The sequence below is a fragment of the Entelurus aequoreus genome, linkage group LG08, assembly GCF_033978785.1.
Source record: "Entelurus aequoreus isolate RoL-2023_Sb linkage group LG08, RoL_Eaeq_v1.1, whole genome shotgun sequence".
Taxonomy (NCBI): domain Eukaryota; kingdom Metazoa; phylum Chordata; class Actinopteri; order Syngnathiformes; family Syngnathidae; genus Entelurus; species Entelurus aequoreus.
This window is the reverse complement of record NC_084738.1, coordinates 64356708-64380876: the sequence shown is the minus strand read 5'-3', so window position 1 is coordinate 64380876 and position 24169 is coordinate 64356708. Positions and strand designations below refer to the sequence as shown.

The window sequence follows — 24169 nt, the reverse complement described above, 5'->3', positions numbered from 1 at the left end:
ACAAACACAACATTGAAACAACATGATTTTTGTCAACGTTTAATCTACGTTAGGTTATTACCTTGATTTGACCATTTCTACAACACAAACACAACATTGAAACAAAATGCTTTTTGTCAACGTTTAATCATTGTTAGGTTGTTACCTTGATTTGACCATTTCTACAACACAAACACAACGTTGAAACAACATGATTTTTGTCAATGTTTAATCAATGCTAGGTTCTGTCCTTGATTTGACCATTTCTACAACACAAATACAATGTTGAAACAACATGCTTTTTGTCAACGCTTAATCGATGTCAGGTTGTGACCTTGATTTGACCATTTCTCCAACACAAATACAACATTGAAACAACATGCTTTTGTCAACCTTTAATCAATGTTAGGTTGTGACGTTGATTTGACCATTTCTACAACACAAACAACGTTGAAACAACGTGCTTTTTGTCAACGTTTAATCAACGTTAGGTTGTCACCTTGATTTGACCATTTCTACAACACAAATATTATGTTGAAACAACATGCTTTTTGTCAACGTTTAATCAATGTTAGGTTGTTACCTTGATTTGACCATTTCTACAACACAAATCCAACGTTGAAACAACGTGGTTTTTGACGACGTTTATTCAATGTCAGGTTGTGACTTTGATTTGACCATTTCTACATCACAAACACAACATTGAAACAACATGATTTTTGTCAACGTTTAATCTACGTTAGGTTGTTACCTTGATTTGACCATTTCTACAACACAAATACAATGTTGAAACGACATACTTTTTGTCAACGTTTAATCAATGTCAGGTTATGACGTTGTTTTGACCATTTTTACAACACAAAAGCAATGTTGAAACAACATGCTTTTTGTCAACTTTTAATCAATGCTAGGTTCTGACCTTGATTTGACCATTTTTACAACACAAATGCAACGTTGAAACAACATGCTTTTTGTCAACTTTTAATCAATGCTAGGATCTGACCTTGATTTAACCATTTCTACAACACAAATACAACGTTGATTCATTATGCTTTTTGTTAAGGTTTAATCAATGTTGGATTGTGACTTTGATTTGACCATTTCTACAACAGAAACACAACATTAAAACAACATGCTTTTTGTCAACGTTTAATCAATGTTAGGTTGTGACCTTGATATGACCATATCTACAACACAAACACAACGTTGAAACAACATGCTTTTTGTCAACGTTTAATCAAGGTTGTTACCTTGATTTGACCATTTTTACAACACAAACACAACGTTGAAACAACATGCTTTTTGTCAACGTTTAATCAATGTTAGGTTGTGCCCTTGATTTGACCATTTCTACAACACAAATAAAACGTTGAAACATTATGCTTTTTGTTAACGTTTAGTCAATGTTGGGTTATGACGTTGATTTGACCATTTCTACAACACAAACCCAACATTGAAACAACATGCTTTTTGTCAACGTTTAATCAATGTTAGGTTGTCACCTTGATTTGACCATTTCTACAAGACAAACACAACGTTGAAACAACATGCTTTTTGTCAACGTTTCATCGATGTCGGGTTGTGACCTTGATTTGACCATTTCTACAACACAAATACAACGTTGAAACATTATGCTTTTTGTCAACGTTTAATCAATGTTAGGTTGTTACCTTGATTTGACCATTTCTACAACACAAATACAACGTTGAAACAACGTGGTTTTTGACAACGTTTATTCAATGTTGGGTTGTGACCTTGATTTGACCATTTCTACATCACAAACACAACATTGAAACAACATGATTTTTTTCAACGTTTAATGTACGTTAGGTTGTTACCTTGATTTGACCATTTCTACAACACAAACACAACGTTGAAACAACATGCTTTTTGTCAACGTTTAATCAATGTTAGGTTGTGACCTTGATTTGACCATTTCTACAACACAAACACAACGTTGAAACAACATGCTTTTTGTCAAAGTTTAATCGATGTCGGGTTGTGACCTTGATTTGACCATTTCTACAACACAAATACAACGTTGAAACATTATGCTTTTTGTCAACGTTTAATCAATGTTAGGTTGTTACCTTGATTTGACCATTTCTACAACACAAATACAATGTTGAAACAACGTGGTTTTTGACGTTTATTCAATGTTGGGTTGTGACCTTGATTTGACCATTTCTACATCACAAACACAACTTTGAAACAACATGATTTTTGTCAACGTTTAATGTACGTTAGGTTGTTACCTTGATTTGACCATTTCTACAACACAAATACTATGTTGAAACAACATACTTTTTTGACAACAATTAATCAATGTCAGGTTATGACGTTGTTTTGACCATTTTTACAACACAAATGCAACGTTGAAACAACATGCTTTTTGTCCACGTTTAATCAATGTTAGGTTGTGACTTTGATTTGACCATTTGTACAACACAAACACAATGTTGAAACAACATGCTTTTTGTCAAAGTTTAATCAATGTTGGGTTCTGACCTTGATTTGACCATTTCTACAACACAAATACAACGTTGAAACAACATGCTTTTTGTCAACGTTTAATCAATGTTAGGTTGTTACCTTGATTTGACCATTTCTACAACACAAATACAACGTTGAAACACCATGGTTTTTGACAACGTTTATTCAATGTTGTGTTGTGACGTTGATTTGACCATTTCTACAACACAAACACAACGTTGAAACAACATGCTTTTTGTCAACGTTCAATCAATGTTGGGTTCTGACCTTGATTTGACCATTTCTACAACACAAACACAACATTGAAACAACATGGTTTTTGTCAACGTTTAATCTACGTTAGGTTGTTACCTTGATTTGACTATTTCTACAACACAAATACAATGTTTAAACAACATGCTTTTTGTCAACGTTTAATCAATGTTAGGTTGTTACCTTGATTTGACCATTTCTACAACACAAATACAACGTTGAAACAACGTGGTTTTTGACAACGTTTATTCAATGTTGAGTTGTGACCTTGATTTGACCATTTCTACAACACAAATACAACGCTGAAACAACATGCTTTTTGTCAACGTTTAATCGATGCCAGGTTGTGACCTTGATTTGACCATTTCTACAACACAAATATAACGTTGATACATTATGCTTTTTGTCAACGTTTAATCAATATCGGGTTGTGACGTTGATTTGACCATTTCTACAACACAAACCCAACATTGAAACAACATGCTTTTTGTCAACGTTTAATCAATGTTAGGTTGTGACCTTGATTTGACCATCCCTACAACACAAATACGACGTTGAAACAACGTGCCTTCTGACAACGTTTATTCAATGTTGGGTTTTGACGTTGATTTGACCATTGAATTTTGGTCATTTCGCAACCAATATTCTACAACACAAATACAACATTAAAACAACATGCTTTTTGTCAACGTTCATTCAATGTCAGGTTGTGACCTTGATTTGACATTGAATTTTGGTCATTTCCCAACCAACAAAGTGGATCCAACATTAGAAATCAACGTCATGTTGTTGAAATGAACCCAAAGTAGTATTTTTGCATACTAATACGACTGATTACAATAACCTTGTTGTATAATACCAGCGTTGCTAGCACCGTTACTTTTACTGGTGACGAGTAAGATGAATAACTATGTTTATTTACGTCACAATGCTGTTAACGATGTGTTCTAATTTATCGTGGCACGCTACTTTTGATGTGGTTTTATGTCAACATGACAGAAGCACAACACAGGAAGTAACTTCTTATTAATGAAGGCAACAAGAACCAAAGCACTAAAATTAATTTGATATCAAATAGAAGAAGGCAACAACACACAGCAAACAACATGTAACACACACTACTACTCGGAGGGAATAACGAACAACAAATCAATGATTAAGGCGCAGTCGCCCTCTGTGGACAAGGAGACTACAGCCATGGAAGCCTTAATAACACAATCAGACTCAACAGAGTTGTCGTCAGTGACGACAAACTGCCGATGGCAACAGACACTGCATTTTAAAGGCACACACACACGCTCTGCTCTCATGAAACGTCTCTCAACTGCATATGGCAGATATTTGAGGTTTTCTGTTTTTGTAAGTTAGACATCCATTACTTTTCTTGGTAATTAATTACTTGTATTCAAAAGTAAATGTGTTAATACTTAAAGCACTTCTTTGGTGAAGTATAACCACTAACTATCGTTTTTAAAAGTAGTTTCCGAAACAGTGCTGATTAATTTGGATGAAATATTTGTGGTAAAAGTCTTCTTTGCGCAACATTTCAAGACCTTTGCTCAGTCCTTCTTTACGGGGACGATAAAGCGAGCAGAGTTCAGCCGGCGTGTTTTTCTATGCGCCAGTAAAGGAATTGCATGCTGGGAACTCACAGACTCATTGACGCGCTTGCAGAAGATGGCCAGCACGAAGACGGCGGCCACAGGCGGCGTGAGGTAGCTGGTGATGGACTGGATGTAGTCGAAGAGCTGACCGCTCTGAGCCGACTGCACCACGGGGAGCCAGGCCACGCTGACGCCGATCATGACCAGGATGAAGACTCTGCAGGAAGCAAACACGTCACCGGGTCGCAGCGCGGACGCCAGGGAAGGACGGCGGCGTTTTGCGTCACCTGCCGGCGATCATCAGCTCCTTTTCGGAGGCCGAGCGCCGCATCTTGGCGTAGATGTCCATGGTGAAGAGCGTGCTGGCGCTGTTGAAGATGGACGTCAGCGAGCTCATCAGAGACGCCAGCATGACCGACAACATGAGACCACGTAGACCTAGGCACACAAATACTCTTGTTATATTGAATACATGATGTGTGTATTATTTATACAGTATATACATATTATTATATATGAGTTTATATTGAATACATGTGTGTATTATTTATATATACATAATATTATATCAGTTTATATTGAATACATGTGTGTATTATTTATATATACATATTATATATTTGTTTATATTGAATTCCTGTTTTCTCCCCTCGGACACACATCCCAGCATACCGCAGTCACCATAGAACTTGTGCAGATTCTCAGTTCTTTGTGAAGCACTCTGAGTGCCTACAAAATATCAATCTAATCCAGGGGTGGGCAATTAATTTTTACCGGGGGCCGCATGAGCAACCCGAGCACTGCTGGAGGGCCACATCGACAATATTTCAATTAAATTTTGCTCAATATTATTTTTGATATATACCGTAAGACAAATAATAATAATAATAATAATAATAATAATAATAATTAATAATAATAGTAATACTTCAACATAGTGTGTGTAACAGCATTCCATGACTAATATAAATAAATTAACATTAATAATAAATGACAGTAAAATAAGCACACGTATGACTGAGGAGTCATAGTGTAACTTTGTGTGATGTTTGAGTTGTCCGACTTTTTGTGTGGCCATAAACGCACCAGTGGTTTAGTGCTATGCGTGTTGGTGACAGATGACAAGTTGGTTTTGGCCTGGTTTGTACGGCAGAAAATGACTAGTTTTTCGAGATAGAAGTGTTTTACTTATGTTTTTGGTGTGGTTATGGCCGAATATAAACAGTTTTGCTCAATAAAGTGATCGATATAATTCCTGGCCTCGAAGCATCTCGATAGACGTTACAATAATTGAACGGTGTTCAATTGAACGGTGTTCAATTGAACGGTGTTGACGAACACCGTTAGGGCCGCTTGTTGTCACTGTCACTCAAAGTTGCATTGCAAAATTACATAGAATAAATATGTTTATTTTGTTTAGAATTCAGATGGGATTTGATTTGGTGCGCGGCATATATTTGCTGCGCGCAGCAGACGCTTGAGCAGTGCGCAATTGCGCAGGCACGCACCTTAGAGGGAACGTTGCATGGCAGTCCATGTCTTGTTGGAAACACGACATTCTTCATCAACTTTTCTCTTTTTAGCGTCTCGGGTGTAAACCGTGCATCACTTGTCGCTGCATGTGCACCTTCACTCGCAGGTTACACACTGACACACGCCCATAAATAATAATTTTCAAAATAAAAGCAGCACAGTTGTATTGCGCGCACGACATAGATGTTTTTTCAACTTTATTTTGTAATTAATGATTGCAGCTGTTCACATTCACTCACAATCACGCACACGCATACGTCCACACGGAAGTAATACAAATAACGATTTTCAAAACAAAAGCAGCACTGTTGTATTGCACACTGGACATAGATACTTTTTAAAATTTATTTTGTAATTTATAATTGGCCTCACGCGGGCCGGACAGGGACGCACAAAGGGCCGGATGCGGCCCGCGGGCCGCAGAATGCCCAGGTCTGATCTAATCCATCGTCAATCCATCTTTAGATGGCAGCGTTTGAAAAGTGAGGTACAGTATCGAGCATTAACAAGTAAGGTGAGAGCACCGTTCCTTTGGGAGCCCCAAGCTGCAAACTACCAAATCTAAAGAACAGTCACACACCCTCACGTTGTGTAGTCTGGCCAAGAGGTAGTTGATGATCCATGGTCCAACCCCTGCCACTTCCAGTTTCAGTTGGATGGTGTTGGAAGAAGAAGTCAAAGAACATGAAACCCACTGTACTTCTAGTGGTCTACAGGTGGTTGAGGTCCCTCGAATACCAGCTGACGACTCATAGTATGGACTAGGAGCAGTGTTGCTACAGCTGAATGACAAAGAATGGAAACATGTTGCCTACGCGTCCAGATAGAGAAGGAGGTTCTAGCCAGTACCTACGGATGTGAAATATTCCATCTGAATGTTTATGGCCACACCTTTGAGGTGGAAACAGATCACAAACCCCAGGTGTTGATCATGTCAAAACCACCCACTGACTGTCCGAGGCATGATGATACGACTCTAAATATATGACGTGGATATGATCCACACAATTTTCTCCTGCAGTAGATACGAATCAAAGAGCAGATGAAAGTAAGAAGGCTGAAATACAGGCCCTTGTGGACATGATGGTGTCACCCTTGCAGTTTCAGAAGACAGAACAGACAAGATCAGAAAAGAGACTGACGCAAACCAGACCATGAGAACTCTAAAAGAGCTAATACTGAGAGGATGGCCTGAACCAAGACAAACATGTCTGGCTGCAACACGGGACTACTGGACGTGTAGAACAGAACTTACTGTTGTGGATGGCATCATATTCAAAGGGATCAAGTACGTCGTTCCACTTGTGATAAGAACAGAAATGTTGCTAAAGATACACATAGGGATTTTGGGAAAAGAAACCTGCAAACGGAGGGCACGCAAAGTGACTTACTGACTACCAAAGATCACCGACTTCAGTCATACCACCTCTGCATGTGAGCTGTGGCTTGTATTTAGACCCAAACAGTGGGCAGGGCCACTGATGCCACACCCTCTGCCCAAACATTATCACAGAGATTTTGTATTTTGTAGGAATACAGAATTTGTATTCCTGCTGTAGGAGCACTTGCATTCAGAAGAGGAGCTACACTAACATGTTTAGATACCGGTTTCGACTTCCTGCCTACAGTCTTTAATTCCTGCTGAGCTTTTGTTCCATCTTAAAGTAACAATCTAAATGTTATGTTATCAATGCACCTTAACTGACACCTAAACACGGAAGTAAAGCTCCACTCATCAGCACAACAGAAGCCGAGCTACGGAAAGGCTTGAGGGACAAAAAGGGAAGCCTGCACGTAAATGGCGTGTCAAAAAAATGAGTGCCGTTAAAAAAACTTGTAGTAATGCGTTAGTATTGCGTTATTTTTGACAGCCCTTAAACAATTCATATTGTGATTAAAGACTACTACACCAACTATGCAAAAGTGGCAACATTACAATCCACTACCAGCAAAAGCTTTTCTGAAAACACTATTTGCAAGACACAAACATGAACAGTCCCAAATCCTAAATGAACTGACCACAGTTTTCCAGCTGCCAATTTGGTGAGTTTCATTAAAGAGTGGGTTTTGGCACCAGCATCTAGACTGGATATGACCAATCTAAGTGTAAGACTAGATGTGACTGATCTAAGTCTAAGACTAGATCTGACTAATCTAAGTCTAAGACTAGATCTGACCAATCTAAGTCCAAGACTAGATGTTACCAATCTAAGCCTAAAACTAAATGTGACCAATCTAAGTCAAAGACTAGATGTGACCAATCTCAATTTAAGACTAGATTTGACCAATCTAAGTCCAAGACTAGATGTGACCAATCGAAGTCTAAGACTAGATGTGACCAATCTAAGTCTAAGACTAGATGTGACCAATTTAAGTCTAAGACTAGATATGACCAATCTAAGTCTATGACTCGCTGTGACCAATCTAAGTGTAAGAGTAGATCTGACCAATCTAAGAGTAAGACTGGATGTGACCAAACTAAGTCTAAGACTAGATGTGACCAATTTAAGTCTAAGACTAGACATGACCAATCTAAGTCAAAGACTAGATGTGACGAAGTCTACTCAGATGAGAGGATAAACGTCTTCTAAGACAAACCAAGCAGTCCAGTTGCGAATGGTTGAATGTCCTGAGAAGTCAAAGACCTGATAAATTAGAACATCCATAGACACTAAAGAGCGGACTTTTTACGACAACACATGAACGACCCCAGATCCAAGAAACTTGCACAGTTACGATAATCAAAGGACTCGAAAATCAGATTTTCAGAAGAGTCGTTTGGTCTACAGGAGTGCTCCACTGCAGAGTGACCTGATGTTGGTGGATGTCACATTGGCACTAATCCTACCTTTGCCAATACCCTGCTGAACCCAAAGGGGGCCGTAAAGGTGACACAAGCTAAGGAAAAACCTGCCATACCTGCAACCAGGGGACAGAGTTTGCCTTCTGGACTACACGACCGAGATGTGGACATATCCAGGACTGGTACAGGAGCAAGGTGCACACAGATTTTACATGGTCATGACGGGTCATCACAAGGAACAAGGACGTCCGTCTACAGGCCAACAGCTCAGAGGTGACAAACATTAACGAGGACCATCAAAGTCCCCAGGACACCAGTGTTTGGAAATGCAACAGTTTGATACAAAAGTTGATCTTTTAAAGGAAGGGAGACGTGTTGGTAAGTCTGGTGTAACTACATTACCCAGAAGCCTTAGCGGCATTGCATTGGATCGGGTTAACGGAGTTACGTGCTAGGTGGTGTGTTCTTGTGCTGACTCAGCAACAAGCACTTATTTGAAATAAGAGACAGTTAAACTGAAATATAAAAACTATTTTTTTAACTCAACTTTTCTAAACTTTTTTGTGACCGCCTGCACAAGTTTGACTTTATGTAAAACTCATAGATGGAAACATTTACAATACACCAAAATCTTCCATTGGGTCTTTGGGACAATTCTACTTCCTGGAATTGAATTTGACAAAAATGGAGAATGAGTTGACTTTTGTGAATCCACCAAAGTGAATCCAGGACTGACCGTCGGGCATCAGATCCACCACCATTTTGGGGTAAGCCACGTTGGTGCATCCCACGCTGGCCCCGCAGTGTCTGAAACATTCAGCGGGGTCCACACAAGCCACAACATCTACAAATCAAAATAACAATGATGATAACAATAATGGTATTTGTTGCTCGGTCACATGGCTCATGGACTTGCACTCACCGGGGTAAAGAATCCTACTGATCATTCCTGGGAACACGATGAGGAACATGGGCAGCAGCTTGAGGTACCCACACAGGATGCAGCCACCTTTCACGTGCGACAAACTCTTGGCCGACAGGCACCGCTGAACAATCACCTGCAACACACAAATTATTCCATGGGGTATTGCAAAACGTCATTTCATACACACGTACACTCACATACCGCATGTCTCATACACACGTACACGCACATCTGTCTCATACACACGTACACTCACATCTGTCTCGTACACACGTACACTCACATCTGTCTCATACAAACGTACACACACATCTGTCTCATACACACGTACACTCACATCTGACTCGTACACACGTACACTCACATCTGTCTCATACACATGTACACTCACATCTGTCTCATACACACATGGAGCTGTGCTAGTGGGGTGGCACAGCCGCGCCCAGCCAGGCAGCAACCTCCTGCCCGACCACCACTACCCGTTTTCTGGCATACCAAGCTCCAACCTCCAGCCAGGCCACCTCCGCCAATGTCACAGCTAACCTCAACCCAGGTGGGCCTGCAGACGCCATCCTCTCCTCCTCCTGCCCCAGCACCACGGCTTCTTCCGGTCCCTGCACCACAGCTGGTCTCTGTGCCAGCACCTGCACCACGGCTTGTCTACGCGCCAGCACCTGCTTCAAGGTTGGTCCCTGTGCAAGCACCTCGGCCGGTTCCTGTGGCAGCACCACGGCCGGCTTTTGCTCTTCACATGACGAGGTCCTCGTCTCTGGCGGGATTTTCCACGGCACCGCCTCCATCTTCCTCCTCGTCTCTGGTGTGCCTTCCCACGGCGCCGCCATCCTCATCGTCTCCGGCGGGCGTTCCCACGGCCCTGTCATCATCCTCGTCTCCGGGGGGGGGCCGTCCCACGGCGCCGCCCGCATCTCCAGCATCGTCGCCTCCGCGACCTCCAGCTGGCCTGCCGCACAAGCGGCCATCAGGTGCCCGCACCCGGTTCCTTCAATGACCAATTAATGGACGCCTTGTGGCACAAACAGCAGGGACGCCCAGGACATAAGCGTAGAACCCTATGGCTGCTGAAGTTCTGGCCCCACTTGCGCCCACCTTCTTGACGGCCACTCATGTGGCCGTTCCGTGGTCGCCCGCATCGCCTGCTACAGCGGCGCTCCACTTGCTGCCACCACCTTACTTATCCCCGGTGGATTCGGGGACACCTGGCCTGGTGATCCACCACCGAGTCCCCCCTCCGCCCTCCCATGACCCTTGGACTTCTTCTTAGTTTTTGTTTCTAGGGACATCTGGAATCTGTCCTTGTCACTCTCCACTCACCCGGGGCATCATGCCAAAGTTCTACCATGCACACACTCTCCACTCACCCGGGACATCACGCCAAAGTTCTACCATTCCACATAGTCCACTCACCCGGGACATCACGCCAAAGTTCTACCATTCCACACAGTCCACTCAGCCGGGACATCACGCCAAAGTTTCAATCCACACACTCTCCACTCACCCGGGACATCACGCCAAAGTTCTACTATCCACACACTCCACTCACCCGGTACATTACGCCAAAGTTCTACCATCCACACACTCCACTCAGCCGGGACATCACGCTAAAGTTCTACCATCCACACTCTCCACTCACACGGGACATCACGCCAAAGATCTACCATCCACACACTCCATCCACCTGAGACATCACGCCAACGTTCTACCATCCGCACACTCTCCACTCACCCGCCAAAGTGCTTTAGGGTTCTAACATTTCCCTGATTACCAGGAATTTGGGCTTTTAAACATCACTCTTTTTTCTTTTGACTACTTCTCCCACATTTTTCATCCAATTTTGACCATTGTACCATCAGAGCGTTCCTCCTAGTCAGGACATTCAAACTGTGTACTTTTTGGAGGGGGAAAAAAAAACCGATTTTCCGTTAAGACCTTCTCCAATAAAAATAGTTACCTTTTCCACATTTCTCAACCGATTCCAACAATTCCAACGCTAACCGACTCAATTCGCCCAGGGCCATTGTGCTGTGTCACATTTTTCAAAAAATTCAAAATTTTCAAGATTTCCCGAAATTACCAGGAAATTCCTGTTTAAATGAATTGGGATTTTCAAAGTTGAAAAACTGAGCTTGTTTCGATAATTCCCGCATTACCCGGAATGACCAGGAAATGCCCTCCATTGAAAATGAATGGGCAATATACAAAGTCCGACTTTTTTTCAACAGATTTGAACGGTTCCAAAGACGAAATGCTCCTTGCTCTTGTTACTTAACTGCTAAAAGTTAGCATGCTAATGCTGATATTAGCATGGTAACTTTTTCAACTAACTTTACACTTGTTTCTGCCAATTCTGCACCTAAGTCAAAAACATGCTAACTGTAAGCATGCTAACATTAGAATGCTAGCATGCTAACATTAGCATGCTAACTTTATGAGCTAACCTTTGCAACGTTTTACCCCAGAGTCATACAACTCCTTACTTGACTTATGCTAACTGTTAGCATGCCAACATTTAGCATGTTAGCATTAGCATGCTAACTTTTTGATATTTTTTTTTGCATAATTATATTTTTGAGTTATTAAAATTGGTAACTGTTAACATGCTAATGTTGGCATTTCAGTTCGACTCGCGCGTACCGCCGGCTTGTGCGTTTCTGCGGTTGCATTTATGCGCAATTCCTACCGGGATTTTGCACAGATTGTAGTTGCAGTTATTGTTTTTTCTAGTGTCGTTCAATATATGCTTAATGGTTAGCCACCCTGGGTGTAATTACGTTAAACTATGAGGTTGAGTAGAGGAACACAAAATATGTTTTGGTGAGCTGTGAGTCTGAGGCTTAAGTGAAGATCTTTGCGAGGCTCACTGATGCGTCCATGATTGTTTTGGTAGACAAGCAAGCAGAAGAACAAGCATGTTAGCCTTGATGACACAGGAACTAGCAGATAAAGACCTCACTTATGTTTTTTTATTCCCTCTAATCTTATCTGCAAAAGGCTCTGACCTGATCAGTGCACCAGTACCACAGCGCTTGGATTGTCAGCCCAAAGACCAAACCGGGCCACGGTATATCCCCTGTGATGGCGTCCCTGAAGAGGTGGAAGGAGTCCTGACGAGGTGTGTAGCAGCTCTCGCTGAAGTTGCCCGTGACGGAAGGAATGGCCGTCATGTAGCGCTCCTGGAACTGCTCGTAGCCGCCCACCTCGCTGAACGCTGAAGGGTTCCCATTTCACTGACTGTGTGGGATGGTGACAAATACTGCGTGCTGATAACAAGGACGTTACCAAAGCCCATGAGAACGAAGGATCCCACGATCATGATGACGGTCTGTAAGGTGTCCGTGTAAATGACCGCGGCCAGTCCGCCTGGAAAACAACACAACCTTCCATGAGGAGGCAAAATAATGATTTTCCAAGGCAACAAAGCAGATATACCTGATAAAAAAGCGCTCAAAAGTGAGGCTCCACTTCAGCTGGATGCTAATTTATATTGGGTATGCCATATACATGCTTTATACATGATTAGCATTAGCGATTCTACATGGCGATTTCAAGACCGCCAAATGAGTGCAATACTTGCAGTATTAACACTTTGTAGGAATCAACACAAGTCAAGACTGGCACATTCAATTTAATGGCACAGACTACTTCCTGAGTACGGCAACACACCCCGGACAAACTGATTGGTGCCCTTGAGTACTCAGGTACCCATAATTGGTACCGTATCGGTCTGAATGTGAAAAGTAGCCTCCCAAGTTGTAATACTTTCTGAGTTTTAATATTGCAAGAATAAAGTTGTATTGTTTTGAGAAAAAAAAAGTTCAAATTTTACAAAACAAAGTCATTTTTGTAGACAAAAATGTGCACTTTGATAAGAATAATTTTCATGATTTATATACGTTTTGATTTTGATATTTCAGCAACAAAATAGTATTTTTTTCTACCAAAGTGAATTAGATAGATGAATGTTGCAGGAAAACAGTAAAAAAAAAAAAAATGACATTCACAAAATGATCAGTAGGTTATTATACTCGTTAATAATCAACAACTTCATGAGGTCAATGATAAGCAACAACAACACACTTTGACTTTTCACTTGCCTGCCCTTTTACGACTTCAAGTGTGTGTGAATGGACACACACACACACACACACACACACACACACACACACACACACACACACACACACACACACACACACACACACACACACACACACACACACACACACACACACACACACACACACACACACACACACACACACACACCTGTGACGGTGTACAACGCCGTGATCACAAGCAAGGCCACCACAGCCAAGTAGATGTTCAAGCCCAAAGCCTGGTTGATGAAAATAGCGCCTGAGAACAAGTCTGCCTGGGTGGACAACAAACACAACATCAGTACACAACATGAATACACGACATGAACACAAGCCATTAACGCACAACAATGAAATACAGCATAAACACACAACATACACAAAAATACATTAAAACAAAACATAAATACACAATATGAACACACGACATAAACACACAACATAATCGCACAAAATTAAAACACAACATAAATACAAAACATTAACACACAATATAAATGCACAAAAAATACACAACATGAATACATAACTTAAATACACAACAGTAATGCGCAACATCAATATACAACATGAATACACAACATCATAACACAACATAAACAAAAACCTTTAAACAATACATAAATACATAATATGAACACACAACATAAACACAACATAAACGCACAAGATTAAAACACAACATAAATACAAAAACAATAACACACAACATAAATGCAAAAAATACACAACATCAATACATAACTTAAATACACAACATCAATATACAACATGAATACACAACATAACACACCACATAAACGCACAACATTAAAACACAACAAAAAATACACAACATGAATGCACAACACAACGCACAACATTACACAACATGAATCCATCCATCCATACATAACATAAACGGCGTGGCGAAGTTGGTAGAGTGGCCGTGCCAGCAATCGCCCTCTACCACCAGGAGGCGGGATTACTGCGAGCCTCACCCAGTGCGTCTTCGCAGCCATTTTATGATTGCTCAGCACAAGAAATATGTTACACACATACAGTTGTTGACAAAATACACTGTACATTATATACCTCAGCTAACTAAACTATGGAAATGTATAATATAATTCATATAGCAATACGGTCTCACTGCACAGCAGGCCAGCAGTTAGCCGAGTCATTGCGCAATCCATGGTGAGGCTCAACTGGCTGGTGACTCACCGCAAGTCTCTTCTCAGTATTTGAACGGCAAATGTGAAAATTCAGCGATTTCGAATAAAAATAATCTAAAACTGGTGAAGTTAAATGGAAAATAACTTTATAGTATAATCACTGGATACATATAACAATTTAATAATTTTTTCTTAACTATAACCAGAATTATAGTATATATATATATATATATATATATATATATATATATATATATATATATATATATATATATATACACACTGTAATTCTATAGTATATATATATATATATATATATATATATATATATATATATATATATATATATATATATATATATATATATATATATATATATATATATATATATATATATATATATATACTGTATTTCTGCTAATTTTTTAAGCTGCTGATTCTGTGTGACCAGACTTTTATTGTTGAAAAGCAGACTCTTATTGTTGAAAGGCAGACTTACTGAGATCTTGGTAAAGATGTAGAGCAAGAGCGAGAGCAGAGAAAGGTAGACTCGAATACGCTGTCCTCCAAATCTCTTCTTCAGGTACTCCGGCATTGTGACCACCTGAACACAAATATTTTCTTGTTCTTCGTTGATGATTCCAGAGTGGAGAGCGTAGACGCGTTTACCCCGGCTTTTATGTAGATAGGCACAAAGAGCCAGCCCAGGATGACCACCACAATAAGAGCCTGGAACACACAGTAACGTTTTTATGGTTATTGGTATCACTCCTTTTATACGGCCAGGGATCATATTTACCACATTCAACATCAAGTTGGTATGATTAGCACTTGGAGTTGATACGCAAATGATCCAAGGAGATACTGGTCCTAGGTGATGGGTCTGACTAAAAGCGATTTAGAAGACTCCATGAAGAAAGGACAATCGAGGAACCGCACCTTGCCCTGGGGAGGGAAACTGGGGCCCTACCTCGGAGCCAGGCCTAGGGCAGGGGCTCGTCAGCGTAGCCCGATAGAGGGACGTGTAACCCCTGTCCCTCTTGCAGACCCACAACCTGCAGAGGGGATCCATTAGAGTCCGCTGCTATGCGGACTGGGTAGCAGTCAAAGTCGGGTGCCTCGGTGAGGCGACCCGGTTCTCAGTCAGAAGTCTGGTTGTCGGGACTTGGAAAGTCATCTCCCTGGTGGGGAAGGAGCTTGAGCTTGAGTTTGTGCGTGAAACCTATGGAAACCATCTCCATATAGTCAGGCTCACTTTATCGCACAGCATAGGCTCTGCAACCAAACTCCTTGAGAGGGGTTGGACTTTGCTCTATGCTGGAGTTGCCGCAGAGGATAGGCGCCGAGCAGGTTTGGGCTTTTTATTAGCTCTGCGGTTTGGCACCGGTGTGTTGGAGTCTTCCTCGGTGAAAGGGAGGGTTATTTCACTGCGCCTTCTGGTCGGGGGACAGGCTCTGATTGTAGTTTGCGCGTTTGCACCAAATGGCAGTTTGGAGTAACCGGCCTTTTTAGGTTTCCTGGGGGGAGTGCCGCTAGGCGTCCTTCCCCGGGGACTCTGTCCTTTTACTGGGTGACTTTAAGACTCATGTTGGCAGCAACAGCAAAAACTGGAGGGGCGTGATTGGGAGGAACAGCCTCCCTGATCTGAATCAGAGTGGTGTTCTGGTATTGGACTTCTGTGCTAGCCACGGTCTGCCCATAACAAACACCATGTTCAGACATAAGTGGGCCAACAAGTAAACGTGGCACCATGTCACACTAGGTCACAGGACTGCATGATCGACTTTGTAGTCTTATCATCACATACAGTATGTGACCGCATGTCTTGAACACTCGGGTGAAGAGAGTGGCTGAGCTCTCAACTGATCACCACCTGATGGTGAGCTGGATCAGGTGGCGGGAAAGGATGCTGGACAGACCTGGAAGGCCCAGGCCTGAATGTATGCTGGGAACGTTTGGCAGAGGCTCCCTTCTGCAAGATGTGGCAGAGCTTTTACGGCATTCTGAGGGAGGTGGGGGACATTGAGTCCAAATAGGCCATGTTCCGTACCTCCATTGCTGCTACTGCTGATCGGAGCTGTGGTCGCAAGGCGATTGGTGCCTGTTGTGGTGGCAACCCCCCAACCTGATGGTGGACACCAGAGGTAAAGGAGGCCGTCAACTGAAGAAGGAGCCTCACCGAGCCTGGCTCGATTGAGGGACTCCGGAAGCAGCTGACAGGTACGGACAGGCCAAGTGAGCCGCGGCCTCGGCGGTTGCGGATTTAAAAACTTAGGTGTGAGAGGATTTCATGGAGACCATGGAGCAGGAATTTCCATTGGTCTCAGAGAGATTATGGCAAACCATCCGACACCTCGACACTACTTTAACTGTAACTTTATCTTTAACTTAACTCAGGAGGGGGAAGCAGTGCCCTGTTCACACTGTGTATAGTGGGGGTGGAAACCTGCTGGCCAATACTGGGGATATAGTTGTGCGGTGGAAGGATTACTTTGACCCCCCCACCCCCGCCCCTCAAATTCTACAGACACATCCTCCGTGGAAGCAGAGTCTGAGGTCATAAACGTAGACATGTACATCTCTGAAGCCGAGATTACTGAGGTCATTAAAAAACTGCCCAGTAGCAAGGCCACAGGAGAGGACCAGATTCGCCCCAAATACATCAAGGCTCTGGATGTTGTGGACCTTTGAGGTTGACAAGTCTCTTCAACATAGCATGGGAGTCTGGGGCGCGGTACCTCTGGATTGGCGAACTGGAGGGTGTGTTCCAATTATAGAATGATCACACTCCTCAGCCTCCCGGTAAAAGTCTATGCCAAGGTGCTGGAGAGGAGAGTCCGGCTGTGAGTCGAGCCTCGGATTCAGGAGGAACATTGCAGTTTTCTTCCTGGTCCTGGGACATAGGACCAACTTTTTACCCTCGCTAGGGTACAAGACGGGGCACGGGAGTTTTCTCCACCAGTCCACATGTGTTTTGTGGATTTGGAGAAGGCATTCGATCGTGTCCCTCACGGTATCCTGTGGGGGGTGCTCCAGGAGTACGGGGTCCAGGGTCCACTGCTACGGGCCAATCGGTCCCTGAGGCCTCGGGGCAGACCTCAGACATGCTGGAGGGAGTATGTCTCACAGCTGGCTTGGGAAAGCCTCAGTGTCCCCCTGGGGGAACTAGAGGAGGTGGCCGGGGACAGGGAAGTCTGTGCTTGGACTGCAGATAAGCGGCAGAAAATGGACGGATGGATTCAGACTCTATTCGGCATTTTTCTGGTCAAATCTTTTTTTTTTTTCCACAACTTGCGCCGATTTTCTCTCTAAAGACAAATTTTCTGTAAAATTATGATTTTATTTATGTAATACTATGAACGTTTGTGTGATAGTACTTTCCCATAACTTTATTTTCGTGCTCCATCCATCCATCTTCAACCGCTTATCCGGAATCGGCTCACGAGGACAACAGCTCCAGCAGAGACCCCCAGACTTCCCTCAACATTAGCAACTTTCTCCCAGGGAATCCCGAAGCGTTCCCAGGCCAGAGAGGAGATGTAATCCCCCCATCTGGTCCTTGGCCTGCCGCGGGGTCTCTTCCCAGTGGGACGTGCAACGAGGACCTCCCTAGGGAGACGCTCGTGAGGCATCCGCACGAGATGCCCGAACCACCTAAGCTGGTTCCTTTCCAAGCGAAGGAGCAGCGGCTCTACTCCGAGTCTCTCTCGGGTGACTGAACTTCTCACCCTATCTCTAAGGGAGATGCCAGCCACCCTTCTGAGGAAACTCATTTCGGCCGCTTGTATCCGCGATCTTATTCTTTCGGTCATGACCCACACTTCATGACCATAGGTGAGAGTAGAAATGTAGATTTATTTTCGCCCTGAAACATGTAAAACCATAACAAAATGTCTGACATCATTTTATCACTCACATTCCATTCAAATCCACCGATGGCGATCCCAGAAGCGGCAGCAGTCCCAGCGATTCCCACAAAATGTCCGCTTCCGATGTTGCTGGCAAAAAGGGACGCCCCGATCTTTGGAAAGCAGAATTAGATTTGTTATTGTCCATTTTTAATAAGGCTTAATTCTGCCATGTTTAGAATGAACTGCACTTAATTGGTCAGCGGCTAACAAGCTAGCAGTTGAAGTCATTGAAGTTTCTCACCGGCCACCAGACCATACTTCTGCCCGCCAGGAAGAAGCCCCCGACGGTGGAACGATTGGTGCGAACCATCGCCTGCAAATAAATCCATCAAAATAATGACAGTAGCCATTAAACGCCACAGGATGGCACTATCGCTCTGCTCCGTCTCGTCTTCATGTCTGACATCAAAGTAAAACTACTCTACTCCCGTAAAGTAGTTTTACTTTATTTGACTTTTTAATCGTACAGTAGTTTGTCGTAGCACAGGTAAATATATATTTACAGTTGCCCAAAAAAAACAATAGTGCAGCAGGGAAGTGCACAAGCAAGATAAACACAAGTCATGAGGCTGGCACATAAACCCCTCTGATTAGTGATCTGCGGGAGAAACAGCGTTCTGACCGACAGAGTGCTGGCGGAAAACAGGAAGTGGAACATAAATAAGAGTGCTGGACAGGAAATAAATACAGAAATGTGGAAATATACAAAATAAAGTCAGACAGGTCGTGACAGTATGATAGCTAAGAGTATTTACCTTTTTTGTGTACAATTAACTTTGGTTTTTCATGACGTACAAATTATTTATTTGATTTAGTCTTGTTTTTGTTTACTTTTATGATATAGAAATGAACTTCACTTAACAATATACAACAATTTGACGCAAAACATCACCTGGTTCATGAAGGTTTAACAATAGAGAAAAAAATGGTGTTGTTTGTATTTGTTAGTTGTTTTTTTTCCATTTCAAAAACGATTTTCACTCAAAGGCCACATAGTTGGGCAATAAAGTACGTCGTAAATACAGCAATACCCATAAAACGCCACTAGATGCCAGTATTGCTCATGTCTGCGGGTCTGCGGTCGAAGAGAGAGTCCTTTTCTTTCTGTGTCGGTACGATATTAAGACATATCAAAATGTCACCTTAAAACACACCTGTAGAGTGAATACACCTGTATTCATTCTACAGGTGTGTTTGTAATAGTCACAAATATAACGCTTTGATGAAGGAAGCAATTATTAACTTTTTTGAAGTTTTATTTTATTGCACAGATTGGAACTCACTTTCATTCCTGCAAGTGAATAAGCAAACATATTATCAATAATAATAATAATAGTAGCAATAATAACAATAATAATAATAATAATAATAACAATAATAATAATAACAATAACAATGATAATGATCATAACAATAACAATAATAACATAATATTAATGTCAATTACATAATAATAATGATAATAACAATAATAATGATAATAATAATAACAATGACAATAATAACAATAATAATGATTATACATTAAACATGTTAAAAAATATATAAGGGTTTTTTAATGAAAACATGATTTAACTGTGTGTGTATATATATATATATATATATATATATATATATATATATATATATATATATATATATATATATATATATATATATATATATATATATATATATATATATATATATATATATATATATATATGTCATAATGAGGACTATGGGTTGTTAGTTTTCCCGAGATGCAAGAATAGTTGGAGTGGACATCGGATGAAGATGATTTAATAATGACCATAAAAAGGTACAAAACAAAAGGCGCGCACAAAGGCGGAGAACAAACTTGACTAATGAAACAAAAACTAGCACTTGGGCAAAAAAATATGAACATGAAACAAATAAACACTTACTGTGACAAGAATATAGACAAAACTCACTTGGCATGGAACTATGGTAGCACGGGTAACACGGGTAGCAGAAGTCAAACAGAGTTAAAGGCCTACTGAAACCCACTACTACCGACCACGCAGTCTGATAGTTTATATATCAATGATGAAATCTTAACATTATAACACATGCCAATACGGCCGGGTTAACTTATAAAGTGACATTTTAAATTTGCCGCTAAACTTCCGGTTCGAAACGCCTCTGAGGATGACGTATGCGCGTGAACACGGGTATGCCTTCCACATTGAAGCCAATACGAAAAAGCTCTGTTTTCATTTCATAATTCCACAGTATTCTGGACATCTGTGTTCGTGAATCTGTTTCAATCATGTTCATTGCATTATGGAGAAGGAAGCCGAGCAAGCAAAGAAGAAAGTTGTCGGTGCGAAATGGACGTATTTTTCGAACGTAGTCAGCCACAACAGTACACAGCCGGCGCTTCTTTGTTTACATTCCCGAAAGATGCAGTCAAGATGGAAGAACTCGGATAACAGAGACTCTAACCAGGAGGACTTTTGACTTGGATACACAGACGCCTGTAGAGAACTGGGACAACACAGACTCTTACCAGGATTACTTTGATTTGGATGACAAAGACGCAGACGTGCTACTGTGAGTATGCAGCTTTGGCTTTTTTTTGCGTATGTACGTAACTTTTTTAAAATATATAAGCTTTATGAACCTTGGGTTAGGTGAACGGTCTTTTGGGCTGAGTGATTGTGTGTGTTGATCATGTGTTTGAATTGTATTGGCGTGTTCTATGGAGCTAGGAGCTAGCAGAGGAGCTAGGAGCTAGCATAACACGTACCGTACCGTACGTGCGCGTCACGTACGTAACTTTTTAAAAATATATAAGCTTTATGAACCTTGGGTTAGGTGAACGATCTTTTGGGCTGAGTGATTGTTTGTGTTGATCAGGTGTTTGAATTGTATTGGCGTGTTCTATGGAGCTAGGAGCTAGCAGAGGAGCTAGGAGCTAGCATAACACGTACCGTACCGTACGTGCGCGTCACGTACGTAACTTTTTAAAAATATATAAGCTTTATGAACCTTGGGTTAGGTGAACGGTCTTTTGGGCTGAGTGATTGTGTGTGTTGATCAGGTGTTTGAATTGTATTGGCGTGTTCTATGGAGCTAGGAGCTAGCAGAGGAGCTAGGAGCTAGCATAACAAACACGCAGGTGTTTTTATGCAGGATTAATTTGTGGCATATTAAATATAAGCCTGGTTGTGTTGTGGCTAATAGAGTATATATATGTCTTGTGTTTATTTACTGTTGTAGTCATTCCCAGCTGAATATCAGGTCACCCCCGGCTCTCACAGCATCTTCCCTATCTGAATAGCTTCAACTCCCCACTAGTCCTTCACTTGCACTTTACTCATCCACAAATCTTTCATCCTCGCTCAAATTAATGGGGAAATTGTCGCTTTCTCGGTCCGAATCTCTCTCACTTCATGCGGCCATCATTGTAAACAATAGGGAACTTTGCGTATATGTTCAACTGACTACGTCACGCTACTTCCGGTAGGTGCAAGCCTTTTCTTTATCAGATACCAAAAGTTGCAATCTTTATCGTCGTTGTTCTATACTAAATCCTTTCAGCAAAAATATGGCAATATCGCGAAATGATCAAGTATGTCACATAGAATAGATCTGCTATCCCCGTTTAAATAAAAAAAAATCATTTCAGTAGGCCTTTAATGTCACCAGACAGACTGCCTGGCAACTGAAAGCTTGAATAATACCGACATGATTATTGACAGGTGCGCGAGTGCAAAACGTGAGACAGGTGCGTGACATGAGGACAGGTAAAAACGAATGGGTTGTCATGGAAACAAAACAAACAAGAGTGCACAAAGAGTCCAAAAACCAAACCGAACATAACCAAAACAAAACATGATCACACAGACATGACAATATACCTGTATGTATATATATATATATATATATATATATATATATATATATATATATATATATATATATATATATATATATATATATATATATATATATATATATATATATATATATATATATATATATATATCTGACCACACATATATACATATATATATATATATATGGTATTAGTGTGTACAAAAAATATATATATATGTATATATATATATATATATATATATATATATATATATATATATATATATATATATATATATATATATATATATATATATATTTTTTTTTTTTTTTTAAACTTTATTTGTATAGCGCTTTTCATACACAAGGCAGACTCAAAGTGCTTCACAGACAACAAAGTGAAATGAAAGAAAATAAAAGCAAAATTAAAATGCAGACAATAAAAATAAAAACACTGCAGACGTTAAAAGTTAAAAGATTAAAAGATTTAGCTGAAAGCTAAGGTGAACATAAAAGTCTTCAGTCTAGTTTTAAAAGTAGTGAGAGTTGGGGAGAGTCTGACATCTTCAGGAAGTTTATTCCAGCTATGTGTTGCATAGTGACTGAATGATGATCTCCCTTGATTTGAGTTTACTCTTGGAACCGCTAACAGATTGGTCTCAGAAGATCTTAGTGATCTAGAGGGCGTATATAGTGGGAGCATATCAGTGATATACTTGGGCCCTAGACCATGTAGTGATTTATATGTGAGCAGGAGGATTTTGAAATCTATTCTCTGATGTACAGGGAGCCAATGTAAGGATTTAAGAATTGGTGTAATGTGCTCACATTTTTTGGTCTTTGTTAGAACTCTAGCAGCAGCGTTCTGAACAAGCTGTAGCTGCCTGACAGTTTTTTTGGGAAGACCTGCAAGGAGACCATTACAATAGTCTAGCCTACTGGTAATAAAGGCATGTACAAGTTTTTCTAAGTCTTGAGCTGACATGAGCCCTCTAAGTCTTTTTACATTTTTGAGGTGATAGTAGGCCGATTTTGTTACTGATTTGATGTGACTGTCGAAATGTAAATCAGAATCTAAAATAACCCCAAGATTTCTGGCTTTATTTGAGGTTTTCAGGGACAGTGATTGAAGGTGTTGGATGACTTTAAACCTTTCTTTTTTAGCACCAAAAACAATTATCTCAGTTTTATCTTCATTTAGTTGTAGGAAATTTTGGCACATCCAGTGTTTGACTTGCTCAATGCACTGGCACAGAAGATCTATGGGGCGATAGTCATTTGGTGATAGCGCTACATAGATTTGGGTGTCATCGGCATAGCAATGATGGTCAATGTTATTATTTTGCATGATTTGTCCTAGTGGGAGCATATAGATGTTAAATAAAGTCGGCCCCAAGATTGAACCTTGGGGGACTCCACACGTTACGTTGGTTGGTTCTGATACAAAGTCACCAATGGAAACAAAATAGTTCCTATCTTGTAGATATGACTTGAACCAGCTTAAAACTGTGCCTGAGATCCCCACCCAGTTTTCCAACCTGTCCAAAAGTATTGAGTGGTCGACAGTGTCAAATG

General features: G+C 41.1%; 1 protein-coding gene across 1 annotated transcript in view; it reads right to left on the bottom strand.

The window, feature by feature from the left end:
* slc5a1 (solute carrier family 5 member 1) overlaps positions 1-24169 on the bottom strand; it is a 38203-nt gene that overhangs the window by 10441 nt on the left and 3593 nt on the right. Inside the window, exons 2-12 of the mRNA XM_062055111.1 lie at positions 19011-19082; positions 18775-18879; positions 15528-15587; positions 15358-15462; positions 13874-13979; positions 12887-12967; positions 12607-12815; positions 9587-9722; positions 9401-9508; positions 4616-4766; positions 4377-4545 (exon numbers count right to left, since the gene is read on the bottom strand). Coding sequence (XP_061911095.1) covers positions 4377-4545; positions 4616-4766; positions 9401-9508; positions 9587-9722; positions 12607-12815; positions 12887-12967; positions 13874-13979; positions 15358-15462; positions 15528-15587; positions 18775-18879; positions 19011-19082 — 1302 coding nt within the window. The remainder of the gene's footprint in view (positions 1-4376; positions 4546-4615; positions 4767-9400; positions 9509-9586; positions 9723-12606; positions 12816-12886; positions 12968-13873; positions 13980-15357; positions 15463-15527; positions 15588-18774; positions 18880-19010; positions 19083-24169) is intronic.